At 33.0% G+C, this 20324-nt stretch overlaps 1 protein-coding gene across 1 annotated transcript; it reads left to right on the top strand.

The window, feature by feature from the left end:
- Positions 1-609: 609 nt before the first annotated feature.
- LOC128990204 (invertebrate-type lysozyme 3-like) lies at positions 610-20155 on the top strand. Its single transcript, XM_054412494.1, has 4 exons — positions 610-728; positions 16765-16953; positions 18931-19004; positions 19281-20155. The coding sequence occupies exons 1-4, from the start codon at positions 650-652 to the stop codon at positions 19434-19436; spliced, it is 498 nt and encodes a 165-aa protein (XP_054268469.1). The 5' UTR covers positions 610-649; the 3' UTR covers positions 19437-20155.
- The last annotated feature ends 169 nt before the right edge of the window (positions 20156-20324 follow it).

A 20324-nucleotide genomic window follows, 5' to 3' on the forward strand; every position in this document is an offset into this window, starting at 1 on the left:
AAACAAATGTTGTACATGTGTGTTAAATGTTTCAACAATATATAATATTGTTGAAACATTTTAAAGGATCAGAACAGCTGATTTGTTTTTTAGCTAAGCTTTGACATAACCATATGATTCGAGTCAGTAAAATTTTACGGACTAGTCCGCAAAAAGCTATCGGGACTCAAAACGATCCGTAAGACAGCTGTTTTTGAGACAGTGTAATGAAAAATTTGTTTTGTCTCAAACAGAACACAGTTGATTGAGCATTTTGCTAATATCAAAGTACTATTATTATATTTTTCTTAAAATACTTGATACTTTTAATGCTTTAGTTCACGTTGACAATCCTGTATAATGAATATTCTTTTCAGATTTGTATGAGCAAGAAAAAACATGTATCTTACAGTAGCTCAGTCGAACTAAGATCCAGTCAGAAAAACGCAGCCATATTGTAAAATCTATGAGGTGGGAGTTGTTCAATTGTGTATCCCTTTGTTTCATCGTCTTGCTCCACTTGTGGTTGAATATGGGGAAAGACTAGTCACTCTTGGATCGGCACCTATGGGTATTCCAAAGGAGATGGGATAACGCCGGTACAGTGGTGGTGGTAGTAGGTGTGATATACGCACACTAGTATAGCCAGCTCAGTACTCCGTCCACCACCATGGCGTCAACACACTGGTGTATCTGTGTGTTAGTGTGTGTCGTTGTCAGTGTGTCAGCACTACTGTTGGAACAGCCAGGTAAACAATGTTGAGTAATTACAATAAAAAAAAAAAAACAATTTAAAACATAGACAAAATAACTGACCAATTTGATACTGCAGTCATGCAATTACAATTTGTTGGAGGACGTAATTAATTTAATTTGTATATATTATTTAAACTTTAATTAATTGTCAATAATAATCGATGGAATGGAATACACTATACTGTTACTGTGCACTGCATTTAATTAATTAAATTTATCTATTTCCGCACTTGCCTTGTGTGATAATTGGGAACTTTTTATTGCATGAATACAGAATTTTGAAACCTGAACTTAAATTTTAGAAATAAAAGAATGTTAGAAATATAAGAATCGCATATCTTATCTTACTAATATTATAAATGTGAAAGTTTGTGTGTTTGTTTGTTTGTTTGTTTGTTTGAAGTTCAATCACGCATAAACCACTGGACGGATTGGGCTGAAATTTGGCATGATGATAGCTCACATTCCCGATTAACATATAGGCATATTCTTATCTCAAAAATCCTTTCGGGCTCCACCCCAGTGGCTCTGTAGTTCCCCATGTTAACCTTATGAGTATTCATATTTAAAGGAAATTAAAGAATTTGGTCAGCATGTTTCAACAAAAAAGTTGGTTCTATGATATGCAAAAGCATTAAAAAGTTGTAAGATTTACCAACAGAGTGCAGCACTATTTTTATGGCATTTATGTAATCAGCTAATTTGAACCATAGATAAAACATACTCCCTTGAACTAAGCAGCAACAAAAAACTGTGATACGCAATGAGAACTGTCAAAGTAGGATTGTTAACAGTTATGTTTATGTTTTTACTGTCATGATTTTTTTTTAATTTTCATAATTTATTTTTCTTTATTGTTTAGGTGAAGTGGTAGAACATTATGGCTATGCTAGATGTGTAATACCATAGTATATCGTAAATTTAAAGATGCAAATTTGTATCAAACTGTGTCCTCCCCCATAGCAAACGTAAAGCTTGAGTATAACTGCAATAAGCATTTTAAGCTTACATGCCAACCCCGTACGAAGGACGGGTACTCTGCTAGTTTACAATATGATTATTACAAAATTACTGCAGTTCTAATAGGAATTGGTCCATTACTAATTCAACAAGTTAATTTGATCACCAATACAATTTGTGTGTTAATGTTGTAAAATGAATACTGTACTGGAAACGTAACTAAATAATTAACTAAAAATATAGACTAACTTTTTAACTTAATAATAATTTTATGAATCGCAAGTAAAGGCCCCCATGGACCGTGGAAGACACGATTAAACAATATTATCATAGTGGCGTCATTGAAGTTGTTACAGACATCGGAAACTGTTATAAATGAAATAATATTTATAGTATAATACAATTTACTTAATTAAGAATGTAAATGAGTTGTATGTAGCATATCACTTTTATTTTGTTTAGGATCTACGAATGAATGCAATTCGATTTAATGAATCATTTCAAGAAATAAACCAACTAATTATAATGACCACTTATAAATACAGTGCAATGTATTAAGCCACTATAAATAGTTCCATGACATTTTTTAGTATTTCACATAAAACTATCAGAAGAACAGAAATATTTGTACTCGGATCTTCTTGGTCAGTTTAAACTTTGTAGCTTTAATATCAAAGTAGGCCATTTAATCGACAAAAAAGATGATTTCTTAGGAACCCAGCGATTACATAATATCTTTGCAACTTGTTTTGACCAACAAAATCGTTGTAAACTATTGATTAAGGTTTGATGTTGCAGAACATTGTAGAGTTGTAATAAAGCATTTCAACAATTACGCGGCAGTTTCATGTAAATCACAATTGAATAATGTATTTCTATGTTTTAACAATATTTCATACTTCCAGAACTCTTTTTGAACGTTAGAATCGGTTAAGTGCTTTTATCTTGCTAAAAAAACAACTATGCCCATTAAAAATTACCCTTAGTGTATAAGCTGGAAAACAGCTATTTAATCATATCTCATAAACTTGTGTATAAAAAAGTAAATACAGTACTATTAATTAATTGTGATTTTAAATCCAGCAACGGTGTGTTTTTATTTAATATCTTAAATAAAAACACACCGTATACCACCGTCCTCGTACTTGCTTTTATTTATTTTTTTTTCTATTTACGACAAAACTATATCTATATATCTAATTCCGTAAGCCCAAAATTTTACAATGAAATTGTGAGCGAACTGGAGGCCGTAGAAAGCTGGGAGGGGTCTCATTTTAAAGGTCTGGGCATGAAGTTTTGGGGAAAAATGCTCATTTTTCTTACTTATGCACCAAAAGGTTATTACAGGATAAAATAAATCACATTTAAATAGCATGGGAATCCAGGTCATGTCCGATTTGTTTACTTTAAAACATGTGGTTTAGATTTATTTAAAGCATATGGTAATATCATTGACTATTGGCTACAAAAGTTGTATTAATAGTGTTAAAGGTAGTATGTAATATATGTATTGTATGTAACTATAGTGCATTTGAAAGTAAACATGCGTGCAAATGAAAATGAAACAGCATTTTGTGATTGGCTTCTACGCTTATATTAGGTAATGGAATCTTAGAGAGCAATAGTGCAACACCGGCAATTGACATTCCAGATAACTTTGTTCTCTCTGATTGTGCAATTGTTTATGGCAACTCAATAAATCTAGAAAATATTCAAAACTACTCCAATCAAATAATTGTATGTCCTTTAAATGAACATTGTGATAATTTAAATGAAGAAGTATTAAAAATCTACTACAGTAATTATGAAGTAGTTTCAGAAGACCCTACAGAGAGGTTGAACATACCAATTGAGTTTATAAATTCAATTACACCATCTGGAATGCCACTACACAAATTAGTTTTAAAAGTTGGTTCAATAGTGATGCTCATAAGAAATAGGGTCTGGATTAGTTAATGGAGTACGATTGGTTGTGTTGGGTATGTCTGAAAAAAGTGTAAAGTTAGTAGTAATTACTGGAGTAGGGAAAGGGAACATATTTTTCATGCCAAAAATAAAACTAATATCTACAGATCCTAATATGCCCTTTAAATTTACAAAGGATTCAATTCCCATTGCGATTATCTTTCACCATTACTATAAATAAAGCGCAAGGCCAAACCTTCCCAAAAGTTGGAATTTATTTGAAAAAAAAAACAGTGTTTACCCATGGTCAACTTTATGTTGCTTTTAGCCGGGTAAAGCGGCCAGATGACGTTAAAATAGAAATAGAAACAAATAAAGACCAAGGAATGGACCAAAATGGATACTACACAACAAATGTTGTTTTCAGAGAGATTTTGTTACAGAATTAGTATTTTACAATTTGGAAGATGACATTATCTCTATGTGTTGTGTTTTTCTAAGTGAATTTGTCTATATTAAAAAAATGTATATATATTTAATTAATAGTGAAGATTATTGAAAATGTTCTTTTGCTGTATTATGATTAGAAAATTTATGTTACAAACCCACCACATGAAGAGTCCTTTTGAATTTTTATCCTAAACAGAGCAGACATAAAAATGAATTATGCAGGTATGTGATAACTGTTATACATTATTATAATATACAAAAAATTTAAACGATAATTCAAGGTAGGGTACGGTAACCCATGAGACAAATAATTTGTACAAAATAATTATTAGAATATATTACATTTACTGTATATAGGGGCTATTGCCCCTACAAGCCACTAGTATTAGTTAAATAATTATATCGGAAGAAATATATTGCCGTTACACACATTACAATAAATTTACAATGTCCATACAATTACAGTTAAAGTTGGTTGTAAAAACGGGCATGCGATTTAATGAAACTGCAATAGTTTTGATGATTTAATTTAAATGAACATTGTACTTTTTGACGACAAATGTTTTTATAAAATCCCTTTGCCACCCCAAACTATTCTGATAATGCGCTCTCTGTGAGAAAGCTATATTCCAAGTATAAAAAGGAATTTGTAAGAGTCAAGTTTCATGAAAATGTAGCGTTTTACGAAATGTATGTCAACGTCAACGTTTGGTTTTCCTCCGTGATGAAATGTACGTGTAGGACTTCCAGGACATGAGTAGTCACAATATATTCGTATCAAGGTGAAATACAATATTTGGTACCGTACTGTAATTAATTTTTTAATTTAGTTTTTTACAAAAAGTAAAACTTTCGTGATTTTAAAGAAAGAATATGATTACTTGATTGGTGTAAATTAATTGCAACGTTCAAAATAAACACAGATATGTGATTTCCGTAACCACTAATGCTTGGAAATTCCTCAACATAACACAACTTTTAAAAACCTTATTTTTATTAACATTTCAACTCCTTACCCTAATCTTCAGCATGAAGTGTCAGATGTTGACACTATAAGGAAATCGGCAAAAGATTTTTTTCTGGGGAAATACAATAGTGTTTTGAGTACTCAATCAACTAGAGTCAATTTTTGTCGAATTAGCTGCACGATTAAAATGTAACATATTTGATTTTTACCGGTCTAAAGATTTGTTTTGATTTTACCGGCCACATTGTCTGGGAGTTAGGTACTTGAAACAGTTGTATGATAATAACGATCAAATAATTTTTAATGATACAGAGAAGCGAAAGAGTTGGTTTAGTAATGGTTTGTAGTACCGGTAATGTTCTTTTCTCATTTTACTTGAGTTCTATTATTTTTGTTAAATGAAATGTCAATATTTTTTAATGATTAATAACTATACACACCTACCGTTGCACCCTTTTTAAACTGAAATCTATTAAGTATAACTTTTGTAAGCAACTAAAAATCAGTCTGATCCTCAATCACTTAAAATCTGGCCATTGATTAAAGTTAAATTTACATGAATGGAGCTTGAACAAGATGACAAAAATTCGATCACATAAAGGTAAAAATGTTTAGTCTGAATAATAACTAAGGAAGTTTTATTGTCGGTCTTTTCGCTGACGATGCGTTTCTGAACCAGCTGACTCAGGAATCAGCATGTCAAACCACTCAAGTCAAATCAACTTTTGGCAATACTCATGTAAACAGTTAAATAACAAAATACCTCGCGTACGTTCTATGGTTGATAATCATGAAAATACTGTAAAACTATATCCAGTGTTACTATAATAATACTTAAACGAGGAAATCACGTCAAACATACATTTAAATAAGTTAGTATTCAGATTATTTATTACTAAGCGGAAAGGAAATAAAATCTATTGTATTCTACGTACTATATTATACGTGATTCGCTAATTTAAACAATATGCAGACAATGCGTTGAAAAAAACACATCAACACCAGTAAAAACGCGTTTATACGTGCGGAGATATTTTAGCACATGTAGTTACAAATTATTTCTTATCGCTATTTCCATTGCGCTTGACATTTTATTCATGGTTGAATTGTGACAATACCACCACAGCCAAAGGTGAGTACAACCGCTGCCCTATGATCCAATTACGTACTTGTATGAACTTTGATGACAAACACTAATAAACCACACCAGAGACCCTGACATTACGGAAGCCACGACTATGACAACACGCATGACATGTGCAATGTCATACACTGACATCTTATGGGGCATTTGTTACACGCCTTCGTGAAACATTTCATCACCGCCATTTATATAGGCCAAGTTCTTGCTGATTAGCTTAGGAGGTGATTATTTTTGTTCTAAATATATCTATAATATTTGTGTTATAATGACTCGTGTTACCGGTATATATCTGTTTATGTGGTTTGAAGGGAAAATCTTCCACCAGTTTTATTTTTTATTTTTATCTAATGTATGTTGCAGCTGATCGACGTTTTGGTAAACCTCAGCTGTTAGGCTATTGTTTTAAAAGGTGTAATCAAGTGGAGATGATAGTTTTCTTCCCCTAAAACAACCTAAATTTTGATAACGGTACTACTGTACTTCCTAATATTAGTCTACTCGTCAAAGCAAAGTAACAATATACTATGGTTTCATACAAAATGTTGTGTACCAAAAGAACTCAAACATGTTCTGTATTTCAGTATGCATACGATAATACGAAAAGAAATAAATTTTTAAGTTGAATATATAAAGTTAAACGCACGAATGTTCGTCTTCAGTCTTGTAGATTATCTAGTTAATTACTAGTTTCAGATCAATTTACCCACTATCAAATTATCAAATCTGAGAAAGTTTATATCCAACAAAAGTTTTCGTCAATACACACATATCGACTCGAAACAAACATTTTTGCATTTTAAACTAGGTACATCAAAACATAAAGCTGGTCACACCTACATTCGGAACAGAACGACGCTTGATTTTCGGTTGTAAACTCTCGTCAATTTGATATCTGATTTGAAAATGGGTCCCTCGGTCCCAAAACTAATGCACTGGACCCTATAAAAAATAATATTCGATAGTTTACTAATTTATTGATAAGCTTCAGAAGAAACAACGATTTGTGCGGTCTTTATAGGCTAGTTTCTTTTAAACACGGTTTAATTTTGTGCTAACCTTGCAAACAAACGTTCACTTAACTTTTGGACAATTGCAATGAAGAGTGTTTGAAACGTCATATTCAGTTTTATTTTAATTATAATGCTATCCCATATTCATTTCTCACTGAGAACGAAGAGGAAGGACTTCAAAATCTTCTCTTGTTGCGGAATTTGGGTTGCCCTCGACGCAATAACCAGTGACTTGTTGGGATTTACGTCTTATGTATCCTCGCGGAACCAAAAACAATCTCCAGGATGTCTGATTCTTCAGAACCCACTCTGGCACTGGCACAAGATACAATTAATTACTGTACACAACCGTTTACGTATGGGGTTTGAAAATACGTTAATTTTAGTGTATTATACATTTTAGACCTTTTAGAAATACGACAAATAATATAAGTATAAGTAAAGATCGTAAGTGCAATAATTATCACCCGACCTTGACCGCTGAGTGCATGGACCACTTAGTTCAGATGTACGGGAATTATCGTATTTGTCTGAGTATTGACGATAATTATTCTATTAGCAAGCCATATTTACTATAATTCCCGTAAATTTGAACTGGTCTCGGCACCTACGGTCAAGGCTGCATGCCCAGAGAATGAATCTACAATTGGTCCACCCGCGACAATGGTTTTGTATCCGTATGTGGGCAATCCCAAGGCCAATTCAATTTATGATGTTTGTTTTCTTGAGTGGAATGCACATCTACCATCATCAATACGGCCTACGATAGGAATCTGCAGATAAAAGAAGAGATGGGATTTCTAGAATGGTTTTGTCATTGTTCTTCGCACTGGGTTTACTATATCAGTAACTCTTAGCTTAATTGAAGTTGAAGTAATTTTGTTTAAGTTGGCAGTTACCGGTAATAGAAGATTATGGAATCTTTCTACACTACTTACTCTTCACGTCTTGTAAGTGTTTAAACTCCAGATTTAACTGGTTTAGAACCTGTTTCGAAATCTGTTTGATTTCTTTACGTAAACCCATTACGATGAATACTGAGTTTGTGCTATTATCTTTAGTAAACAGCGATTGTATTCTAAATGAATTCAAATCAGTAGTGGAAAAATCACATTGTTAATCAAACAGTTTGAAAACAAAGTCAAGCTGCTGTGCTGAACATGTTTTATACACCACATAACACACACATAGAATAAAAGTGTTATCATGCATAATACGCAATTTAGTAATAATCTTCTATCTTGCGTGTTTGAAATAATGTGATTTAACGATTTACCATATATATACTCTATTACGAGGTGAGGACCATATTCAAAGCAAGCAGAGAAGCGTTTTACCAAGGCTTAAATTATAGGTACTTTTTGTCCAACGTCCAACGATAACAATAGGTTCACCCCAATATACGGTTCAGCATATTTTACTTTTTACGAGGTCCTTGCTGCCTATAAAACGAGCAAACGAGATCGCGCACACGTATCAGAGATGAACCCAGGTGATAAGCAGGAGATATATGTTGAGGATACGCGTGTGCCAAGATTACAATTATTTTTAGATCCATAAAAGACGGTGGAAGACATATTAAAGTGGTTTTATTTATAATAGAAGGTCGTCATATTGTAAAAAGGCTTCTAGTTATGAGTTTGATTACTGTTTGGTAACAAAGTGGAAGATTCAATTCATTTATCGCCATCGATTCATCTTTGGATTAATCTACGTCCAACTACCAGATTTGATTTTCGATCCTACTAAGCCTATTGTATAATCGGAAGTCTTTAATTTTGTTTGATGTGTGCTTCACTTTTGTACGCTAGTCGACAGAATGTTTCCTAATCTTAAGGTTAGAATAACATTCGCTTGCTGTAGTTGTGTGCATTGCTTGCTTTTTGTGTTAACTTACGTGCTGATTGCTAAACTTTTTATGTTGGATATAAGTTATAATAATTACGATATGCGTGTATAGCTTAATAGGCAGTTAAGATGGGTTGATTTTGATTTGATTCTTTTAATTACCGTATTTAGTGTGTGCTTTACTCCTTTTGTTAAAAATATTAGATGACAGTTTACGAAATCGTTCTAAAACAGATTTTAAGTTTGTAAAACAAGGATTCAATTTCATAACCAACATTAAATCGCCCTTAACAGTCATAAATATACCTTAAACTGTTTTCAGGGCTCAGTTTCATAATAAACTACAAGTTACAAGCTGTAACTTGTAATTTCCATATATCTAATTCCGTAAGCCCAAAATTTTACAATGAAATTGTGAGCGAACTGGATGCCGTAGAAAGCTGGGAGAGGTCTCATTTTAAAGGTCTGGGCATGAAATTTTGGGGAAAAATATTCATTTTTCTTAATTATGCACCAAAAAATTATTACAGAATAAAATAATTCACATTTAAATAGCATGGGAATCTAGGTCATGTCTGCTTTGTTTACTTTAAAACATGTGGTTTTACTTTATTTAAAGCATATGGTAATATCATTGACTATTGGCTACAGAAGTTGTATTAATAGTCAAAGGTAGTACTGTATGTATATGTACTGTATGTAACTATAGTACATTTGAAAGTAAACATGCGTGCAAATGAAAATGAAACAACATTTTGTGATTGGCTTCTACGCTTAGGTAATGGAACCTTAGAGAGCAATAGGGCAACACCGGCAATTGACATTCAAGATAACTTTGTTCTGTCTGATTGTGCAATTGTTTATGGCAACTCAATAAATCCATAAAATATTCAAAACTACTCCAATCAAAAATAATTGTATGTCCTTTAAATGAACAATGTGATGATTTAAATAAAGAAGTATTAAAAATCATCGAAGGAGACTATAAGGAATACTACAGTATTCAGAAGACCCTACAGAGAGGTTGAACATACCAATTGAGTTTATAAATTCAATTACACCATCTGGAATGCCACCACACAAATTAGTTTTAAAAGGATTAGTTAATGGAGTACGATTGGTTGTGTTGGGTATGTCTGAAAAAAGTGTAAAGTTAGAAGTAATTACTGGAGTAGGCAAAGGGAACATATTTTCCATGCCAAAAATAAAACTAATATCTACAGATCCTAATATGCCCTTTAAATTTACAAGGATTCAATTCCTATTGCGATTAGCTTTCGCTATTACTATAAATAAAGCGCAAGGCCAAACCTTCTCAAAAGTTGGCATTTATTTGAAAAAAAACCAGTGTTTACCCATGGTCAACTTTATGTTGCATTTAGCCGGGTAAAGCGGCCAGATGACGTTAAAATAGTAATACTGTAGAACCAAATAAAGACCAAGGAATGGACCAAAATGGATATTATACAACAAATGTTGTTTTCAGAGAGATTTTGTTACAGAATTAGTATTTTACAATTTGGAAGATGACATTATCTCTATGTGTTGTGCTTTTCTAAGTGAATTTGTCTATATTCAAAGAAATGTATATATATTTAATTAATAGTCATAAAGATTTTTATTGAAAATGTTCTTTTGTTGTATTATGATTAGAAAATTTATGTTATAAACACACCACATGAAGAGTCCTCCCGAATTTTTATCCTAAACAGAGTAGACATAAAAATGAATTATGCAGGTATGTGATAACTATTATACATTATTATAATATACAAAAATTTAAACGATAATTCAAGTTAGGGTACGGTAACCCATGAGACTAATAATTTGTACAAAATAATTATTAGAATATATTACATATATATAGGGGCTATTGCCCCTACAAGCCACTAGTTCATAGGAATCTGCAGATAAAAGAAGAGATGGGATTTCTAGAATGGTTTTGTCATTGTTCTTCGCACTGGGTTTACTATATCAGTAACTCTTAGCTTAATTGAAGTTGAAGTAATTTTGTTTAAGTTGGCAGTTACCGGTAATAGAAGATTATGGAATCTTTCTACACTACTTACTCTTCACGTCTTGTAAGTGTTTAAACTCCAGATTTAACTGGTTTAGAACCTGTTTCGAAATCTGTTTGATTTCTTTACGTAAACCCATTACGATGAATACTGAGTTTGTGCTATTATCTAGTAAACAGCGATTGTATTCTAAATGAATTCAAATCAGTAGTGGAAAAATCACATTGTTAATCAAACAGTTTGAAAACAAAGTCAAGCTGCTGTGCTGAACATGTTTTATACACCACATAACACACACATAGAATAAAAGTGTTATCATGCATAATACGCAATTTAGTAATAATCTTCTATCTTGCGTGTTTGAAATAATGTGATTTAACGATTTACCATATATATACTCTATTACGAGGTGAGGACCATATTCAAAGCAAGCAGAGAAGCGTTTTACCAAGGCTTAAATTATAGGTACTTTTTGTCCAACGTCCAACGATAACAATAGGCTCACCCCGATACGGTACAGCATATTTTACATTTTATGAGGTCCTTGTTGCCTATAAAACGAGCAAACGAGATCGCGCACACGTATCAGAGATGAACACATGTGATAAGCAGAAGATATATGTTGAGGATTCGCGTGTGCCAAGATTACAATTATTTTTAGATCCATAAAAGACTGTGGAAGACCTATTAAAGTGGTTTTATTGATAATAGAAGGTCGTCATATTGAAAAAGGCTTCTAGTTATCAGTTTGATTACTGATTGGTAACAAAGTGGAAGATTCAATTCATTTATCGCCATCGATTCATCTTTGGATTAACCAACGTCCAACTACCAGCTTTGATTATCGATCCTACTAGTAAGCCTATTGTATAATCGGAAGTCTTTAATTTTGTTTGATGAATGCTTCACTTTTGTACGCTAGTCGACAAAATGTTTCCTAATCTAAGGTTAGAATAACATTCGCTTGCTGTAGTTGTGTGCATTGCTTGCTTTTGTTACGTGCTGATTGCTAAACTTGGATGTTGGATATAAGTTGTAATAATTACGATGGTTATGCGTGTATAGCTTAATAGGCAGTTAAGATGGGTTGATTTTGATTTGATTCTTTTAATTACCGTATTTAGTGTGTGCTTTACTTCTGTTGTAAAAAATATTAGATGACAGTTTACGAAATCGTTCTAAACAGTTTTTAAGTTTGTAAAACAAGGATTCAATTTCATAACCAAAATCGCCCTTAACAGTCATAAATATACCTTAAACTGTTTTCAGGGCTCAGTTTCATAATAAACTACAAGTTACAAGCTGTAACTTGTAATTTACATTTAGATCTGCATTGGACAATCGCCAATCAGCTGATTTACTAATAATATTAGTTTGTAGTTTATTATGAAACAGGCCCCAGCTGATCCACGAATATGTGTGTTTTATCATTGGCTTTTGGATATTGAAGGTTTCTATGACAACGGTGCGTAATCGTTTTAACGGATACAGGTGTACCAACTAAACAAGACTGGGTCAGACGTCGGCGGAAGTAGTGGGCAGAACAGTGATGCAACACTGAAGATCACTGTCAGTGATGCAACAAACAAAACTCATTGTTGTGATCGCCTCTTCAAACTTACAAAACACGATATCTAAGTGGCTGTGAGTGTGAAGGGTTTAGAATCTTTAACCACAAATGCAGTAATATTAAAATTATATTAGTACCTGTATGAAGTATCTATGCTTTAACTATGAATGGAACTCTTGGTCTCATCCGTGGATTTGTAGCTAGTTTTGGAATCAACATTGCACACAATTGAATTGACAAGGTGGGCTGATTTACATTACTGATTTCTGTAGGTAGATTGTTGTGAACTTTTAACCAATTGAAAGAACTTATTGCAAACTATAGTATCTTTTATGTCACTAACTATGACAGAAACTAAAACCGAGATAAAAAAATGGAATTTTAGACTCTAGCACACTTTGATGTCTTATAAAATAAAAACCAATAGCTGCAGTTGGTCTTGATGCGATGTCTAACATCAGTATCCAAAAGTCGATCGTAGAACTAATTGGACGATTACTTTGTTACTCACTAAGACCAGTGTTTCTAGAACGGATCATTTTGTAAAAGCCCAATGACAGCTGAATACAGTTCAAAAACTTGCCTTAAACCATTCTCAGGGCTAGGACTATTGGAGCACAATACGCTGACATGTTAAACTTTTGTCATTCAATCTCAATGTAACATGACATCATACACCAACAGCGCTATGATTCCTAGGAGCGAAAGCAAGCCGAGAGTCCCAGGGGGTCGTATTGTTTGAGACAGTCGGGAGTCATTAAATTGATTGTTACAAGACAATATCATTTTGAAGAAGGCATCACAGCAGGTGTCAAGGACAGAAATGTCATTAGAAATACATCATTCTTATCCTGGGACAAATGAAAAGAAATGAATGGACAGCTAAGAAACAATGCTAGAGGATCTTGCGAGAATTGTAGATTAATTAATTTCTTAAGTAGCAACGAAAGGGATAAGCTATTTATGCACCTACCTGGGAGGACTAGGGGACATCAGTATCACAGAACTTATGAGGTAACATGAACAAATAGCAGCTATAAGTTCTGATTCATCTGAATAAATTGATAAAATTGACATTGGAATAGCTTATGAACAAGTCAACAAAAGTAAATACACTGAGAACTAGAAATAGAAAAGGTTGGTTACATCATGCAATGCTACTGAGCATAATTACATACATTGTGTAGTCAATATTGGTTGCATAGTGTATACTTTGCATAAGTAATCTTGGGTTTTACGATGGGACAGTCCTGTGTATAATTCCTTACTGGCTAGTATAATCAGCACTTCATAAACAACAGTGTTATTAGATTTTGTTATTTCTTTTTATTTTCTACGTTTTAGATGGGAATATTGAAAATGTATAAGCTTTTAAAACATTAATCAATTGAAAAGTACTGTAGCGTTAATTTAGAATTGAAGTAGAGACCTATAAAAGATTTTAGTCATCACCTTTCCAATAGTCAACGACATCACTTTGTAATTTAGTGTAGATATTTTAGTGTAGTGAACTTGTCAGCGGTAAAATTGTTTAAAGACAGAAACATTAATTTACAACTGACTAGCTGTGTGCCCGTTCTACGCACGGGGATCTTATCATAGTCAGTTAAAACCTTCTTATATAAAGCACAGCAGTTGGTTTGTATACTTTCAGATATGCTGACAAAACTATTATATATAAACCTTCGCAAATACAGTATCTGACAGTTTCAAGCCAAAACTAAAGCTTCGCAATTAAATTTAACTGGGTCGTGTTGGTCCATATGTCAAATCCAATGATTAAACTAAAAAATGCTTTATATATCTATAAGACATAGCCCTAAGGTAGGCCTATAATTGAAAGCTACTTTCCACAATGGTTAAAAAGTATTTAAGGTACTATCTCAACCTCAAAATTTAACACTTTATTTGGGTTGACATTTTCATTATCAAGGTGCTTTTGTCCTTTCCTTGAAACACTGAGACATAAGGACATTAATGCGTTACCAACAGACATACACACACAAAAATACAGAACTTAATTAGGGAATTTGCTACGCTTTAGCATAACAAAGTACATATAAAATTTGTATTTGAAATCTTTGTTAATGTCATAAAATTTTATCATAACAATTTATATTTGCTTGAACCGAAGATGACCCGAAATTCTGTCGAAATGCTATATGAATCGGTTTGCTATATGAAATGAAGTACAGTAAATCTATAGACGATTTAGATTGGTAGTTTATAATGAAAATTACCAAAATAGGCCACGAACTATTGATACATAAACAACGTTCAAAGCGTTTGAACAATTCATGGTTTGCTGAATAAATGTTTGACTAAAATGCGTTATCGTTTTCTTAGCATAAACTAACATTTTGGAATCCAGACAGAAAAAGCAAAAATTATACAGTTAAGACATCAATTAAATTGAATACGCCTGTAATAAATAAGGCGCAACACCAACGATAACTAATTTGTAAATTACAGTGTTGTGTTGGCACATAAAAATTATTCTTGCTGCTACCAATCGGTTCAAAGGAAAAGAACCAGTACCGTATACCAAAAACCAACGTTTACAGCTAGGAACTATAGTACATCCGACCAATTATATGCGTTAATCAAGGTTATTGATCTCTTGGTTTTGGATTTTATCGTAAAAAGTTATTGGCAATCAAAGTTATTTCCCAATAATTGTTTTATTTGTAAACAACTCTTAAGGGAAACTTATCGGTGTCAGTTAAAAAAAAAACAACGTTATACAACAACTTTTTTTATTTAATAGATTACGTATCCCCTAAATAATGATTGGTATATCTATTAACATTAGAAGGAAATGTGACAAAAATCACACAACGTTGGGTTTTTGGACGTTTGTAATTTTATTTCTTAAGTACCTAGGTAGGCCGTGTATTCTAGGGAAAAGTACCGGTATTAAGGATCGTCGTCTAAAAGGTTGTTTTAAATAATTGGGTAAGCGTACGTTTTTTCTGTGCTCTCTGCGTACGTACCCAAGAGATGGGCAATGGGCCTATTGGCTGTATGGTCAAGCGATTGCATCACACGGTGAGAAGGAACTATTGACTGTATATAGTCAATGGTAGGAACAGAAAGTGATACATTGTAAAATCGAGTTTAGCATCATCCGTAAACCTCTATTACAATCACCCACTGCAGTTGTGATTTTTTACTTTACACTTTACACAACCGCCATTGAAGCGCCGTCAATGAGTGGAACCTTGTAGAAACAAGCTATTGGTAGACGATCATAAATAAATTTAAGTTTCCCAGCCGTATACAACACTGATTCAATGTCTTCTTTCTGGTTATCAAAACTCCTGAACAATTTTCTACACAAAGAATCTCTGGTCCCTGACCTGGATGATGCCTAGTTATTAAATGTAATTTACGGTTACACTATATTATTCCACTTGCGATTAATTCAATCCTTTATGCAAGAAAAACGTTTTAAATCTCACTTGGATGGGATTTGCCTTCAAAACGTGATCGGAAATGGTTGCGGTATTTGTAAACAACATTTGTTAACATATCAGTGACAGCTAGAAAAAATAATCTTGATCCGAACAGCTGTTCGTTATTTCATAGACGATTATGTGATAAAAATTGGACGAAAACTTGACAAAAATCGCACAAAACTGCATTTTTGAACGTCCGTAATTTTATTTACAAAGTATTGAGTCCATATTTTAATGGCTAAAGACACTCTCGCCAATCCAGTGAATACATTAAAATGACTTGGATCTTGATAGGTACTCTCGTTTTCCTGGAGAAGATTGCGTAAAATGCCATCTTGAGTGTTACAGAAAGACAGAAAGACAGACAGACAGACAGACAGACAGACAGAAATTTATATGAGACTTGTTTCGGCTTCTTTAATGTATAAAACGTAAAAATAACCAAAATTGTATGATTCTGAGCAATGTACAGACAAAACTTTAATTTTATTTATATAGATGTCATTGACTCCAGCATTTACAACTGATGTCATTGACTCCAGCAGATTCATTTTGCCTTTGTGGTAAAGAATATCTAAAAACTACATGTAGCTCTGAACACATGTATTGAATATGCCTTCTCCACCTACTGCTAGACTCAAATATTGAAAACAGCTGTTTTCACTTGCAGTATGTCAATAATTCTTTATTTGGTTTCAGATGCTCGTAACGTGTTCCTGCCAGACTTCACAGAAGACTGTGTGGCTTGTATTTGCGATGCCTCGTCTGCATGTAACCTGACCATAGGCTGCTTCGCTGGTCTATGCGGCCCCTTCCTCATCGGCCGTCAGTACTGGCTTGACGCCGGTGCCCCAGTCCTACCCGGCGCCACATGGCAGTCCAAGAATGGTAATAACAAAAATGTATACCTCTATCATGTAAAATGTATAACTACTTAATTATTTTTGTAGCACACATTTTTCTGCACAGTGTTTGACATGTCTAACGTATTCATATAACTCTTGGTTCTTGTAAGTAATTTTGTGCACGGTGCCTAGCTAGAGCAATGACCGTGACGCATGTTACACCTTTGCCTTGTACTGTACTTTAGGTTTATTGGATCTGAGCATTGTATAGCTGTTAAGTTATGTATTGTAATAGTTTTATAGTACAGAAATATTATTACTCTACTGTATACTACTCTCCAAATTCGTTATTAAAAAACAGTGGTTCTAAACAACAACAAAAATCTGAATTCCTGATTAAACTTATCGTTAATACAAAAATGTAAGTTTTACTAATATCTCGTCGTTTTCCGTCAAACTACTACATAATCTTTTTTAGAACGCATTTTTTTGCACAGTTTGTCATGTCTAATGTATTAATATGACTTTTGGTTCTCGATATACCGGGTGTTTCTAAATGAATATCTGGGTTTTAACGCTTTATAACTTTTATACTATTAAACTTACCACCATAAAATACGCATCATACGAAAAAGCAACTCAAAGAGTTTATGCCTTCCAAAGACACATTATTTAACAAAATCGATCCAGCAGAACTGTTGATTTAATTGTACAAAGTTAAAAAGTAATCTCCAACTTTTTTCATCACTAGAAATTCGGAGGTTGCTTGATGTTTTTGCAAATAACTTTTAAATGGTGAGGAAATCGACCAAAGTGGAAGGTAATATTCCGAAAGAGAATAAAATTTCCTACAATCTACTATTATGCATTTTTTGAAAATACTCAAGAAAGGTACCAAAGATTGCCTCAAAAATGAAAAAATTGAAAATCCCCGTCTTCAATGTAGACAATAAACATAGCAAACATTAAATTTCACACTTTTTTTATTTTAAGCCAAATTTAGGCCACATTTATTGAGTATTTTCATGAAATGCATAATAGTAGATTGTAGGAAATTTTATTCTCTTTCGGAATATTACCTTCCACTTTGGTCGATTTCCTCACCATTTAAAAGTTATTTGCAAAAACATCAAGCAACCTCCGAATTTCTAGTGATGAAAAAAGTTGGAGATTACTTTTTAACTTTGTACAATTAAATCAACAGTTCTGCTGGATCGATTTTGTTAAATAATGTGTCTTTGGAAGGCATAAACTCTTTGAGTTGCTTTTTCGTATGATGCGTATTTTATGGTGGTAAGTTTAATAGTATAAAAGTTATAAAGCGTTAAAACCCAGATATTCATTTAGAAACACCCGGTATATATAAGCTATTTTGTGCGCCGCAGCCCCCCGCTCAACCAAATTTACCCCCTCTACCTTATGTTATTAACCACCTAGGATTGCGACAACATTGAATTTCTTCATTTATTAGATACCCATAACAACAATCAAAAGTCAATTTTTCACACTTTTATGCATGCTCAAACCACCTCAGCACCTTAAACCCTCAACTAAATGATCAGGAACAGCTGGGTTTAGTTTCAAACCATCAAAAAGCTACTAACTTTTCTCAAAATATATCCGGCAACCTTTTGATTGCTAAGCATGAGCTAAGCTTGCTAAGCTTTTGATTGATACTTTTTGCATGTACACTGCACTTGTTTATATTTTATCGTTTATATTTATTTAGCCTTATTGCCTGTAAACTTTAGGCTAATATGACGTTCATCCATTGCATGTGTTGTACATAGCGTTAACGATGAATACAAATTCTTGATTCTTGATTGCTAAGCGACCACTCAGCTACTCAGCCAGCAGTCTTACTAGATCGTACTTTGGCAACATCTTGTTGACCTTAACTTTAATAGTGTACAGCTCTTTTCTCCAAGGAAAGTTAGGTTAACCCAATAAAAATAACTATATCAAAGAACAAATGACACAGAACATAAATACAATTATTAAGTTATAACTATGATTTCAGCATACGAGTCTTGTACAATGGACCCCAACTGTGCAACAAGCACCATCTTCAACTATATGACTCGTTTTGCACGGGTAAGAAACTAATTTATAGTACAGTATGTAATTAGTTGAAAAATTAAAAATTACCTATACAGCAAGAATTTTCCAAGATATAAAATATTATTTATTATTTCAAAATATGTAAACATGTTGAATTTTCTTCACATTTACTGCTGGGGGCAAGCCAAGATCTTGAATTTTGAAAGTTAATTGATTTAAAGCCTGACATAATCGAGGATAGCTGAAAGTCTATTGTATTTTCTCAGTATATTTAGGATTTCTTTACAACTCAACTTTTCTCCGCAACAGGACTGCAACGGTGATGGCCAAATATCGTGTGACGACTACGCAAGAATCCATTACCTCGGGGGCAACCAATGCTCTGTGCCGATCAAGAACTACGCTTACTACAGAATATTCCAACAATGCAACAACAGGCAGCCTCCACAAGCTCCTCCTCTGTAAACTACTGGACAGTCAGTCAGTGCCGAGTCCAACGATTCAGTGAAAAATCATCTTCTGTAGACAATTTACTTCATTGATCACTATTAAATAATAAGTTAGTGGATGTAAAAGCTAAGATGATCATATTGTAAATAAATTTTATTTAAATACTTGGTACTCCGCAGCTTATTATACTATAACTGAATTACTATAAGCTAGTTTGATTTGTTTATAAAATAAATATTTTAGGTGGTTAAGGGACTACCAGGAATCTGCAGTTTGAAGTGCTCAAAGTTTCGCACATACGATCATTTTCACAACATTACAGAGTTAAAAATAATTTAGGAAGAAGTTTGTGAATCACTACCTCTGCTTTCTTTTAAACAACAACAGTACAGACACATTCAATTCAGTTGGTGAAACGATAAAAACCATACTGAAGATTAAGTTGTTAAAGGGGGAAAATTTTTCAATGCAAAAAATGTTACTTTTCGCTGTAAATAAAATAGACAGTTTTTTTTTTATTATGTGAATGTAATGTTTTATAGAATGAACAAAATATCTGAATTCAAAGTAGGCCTAGTTGAGTGAAAAATCTAATTTTTTTTCTCTATTAAATCAGATGAAATTAAATTATTTGAAGTTTTCAACCTCTTTATTTTCTTACTTGATACTTCAGTTTTGTTATGTAGGAAGTTAAAATTTACCAGGAGCCTTAGTTATAAACTACCCTAGTTGTAAAATTAATTATACTACGTTTACTTAATATTTATATATTCAAATGTGTAAATAAAGCATAAAGATTTATACAAAAGTATTGACTGACCTGTGGTATTCAGTGATTTATCTAATACTATTAGTTACCTACCTAAAGTCGGGACCACGAAAGCTTGCAGAAGTTTGCAGTTG

Source organism: Macrosteles quadrilineatus, unplaced genomic scaffold (genome assembly GCF_028750875.1).
Source record: "Macrosteles quadrilineatus isolate MER2022 unplaced genomic scaffold, UCM_ALF_1.0 Scaffold_3__2_contigs__length_128488019, whole genome shotgun sequence".
In the NCBI taxonomy this organism is placed as follows: Eukaryota; Metazoa; Arthropoda; class Insecta; order Hemiptera; family Cicadellidae; genus Macrosteles; species Macrosteles quadrilineatus.

Bases quoted from the DNA above. Each gene is read 5' to 3' on its own strand.
- LOC128990204 (XM_054412494.1), top strand. From the start codon at position 650: ATGGCGTCAACACACTGGTGTATCTGTGTGTTAGTGTGTGTCGTTGTC. The intron at 729-16,764 runs GTAAACAATGTT...ATTTGGTTTCAG, and splicing joins ACTACTGTTGGAACAGCCAG to ATGCTCGTAACGTGTTCCTG. The intron at 19,005-19,280 runs GTAAGAAACTAA...TCTCCGCAACAG, and splicing joins ATATGACTCGTTTTGCACGG to GACTGCAACGGTGATGGCCA.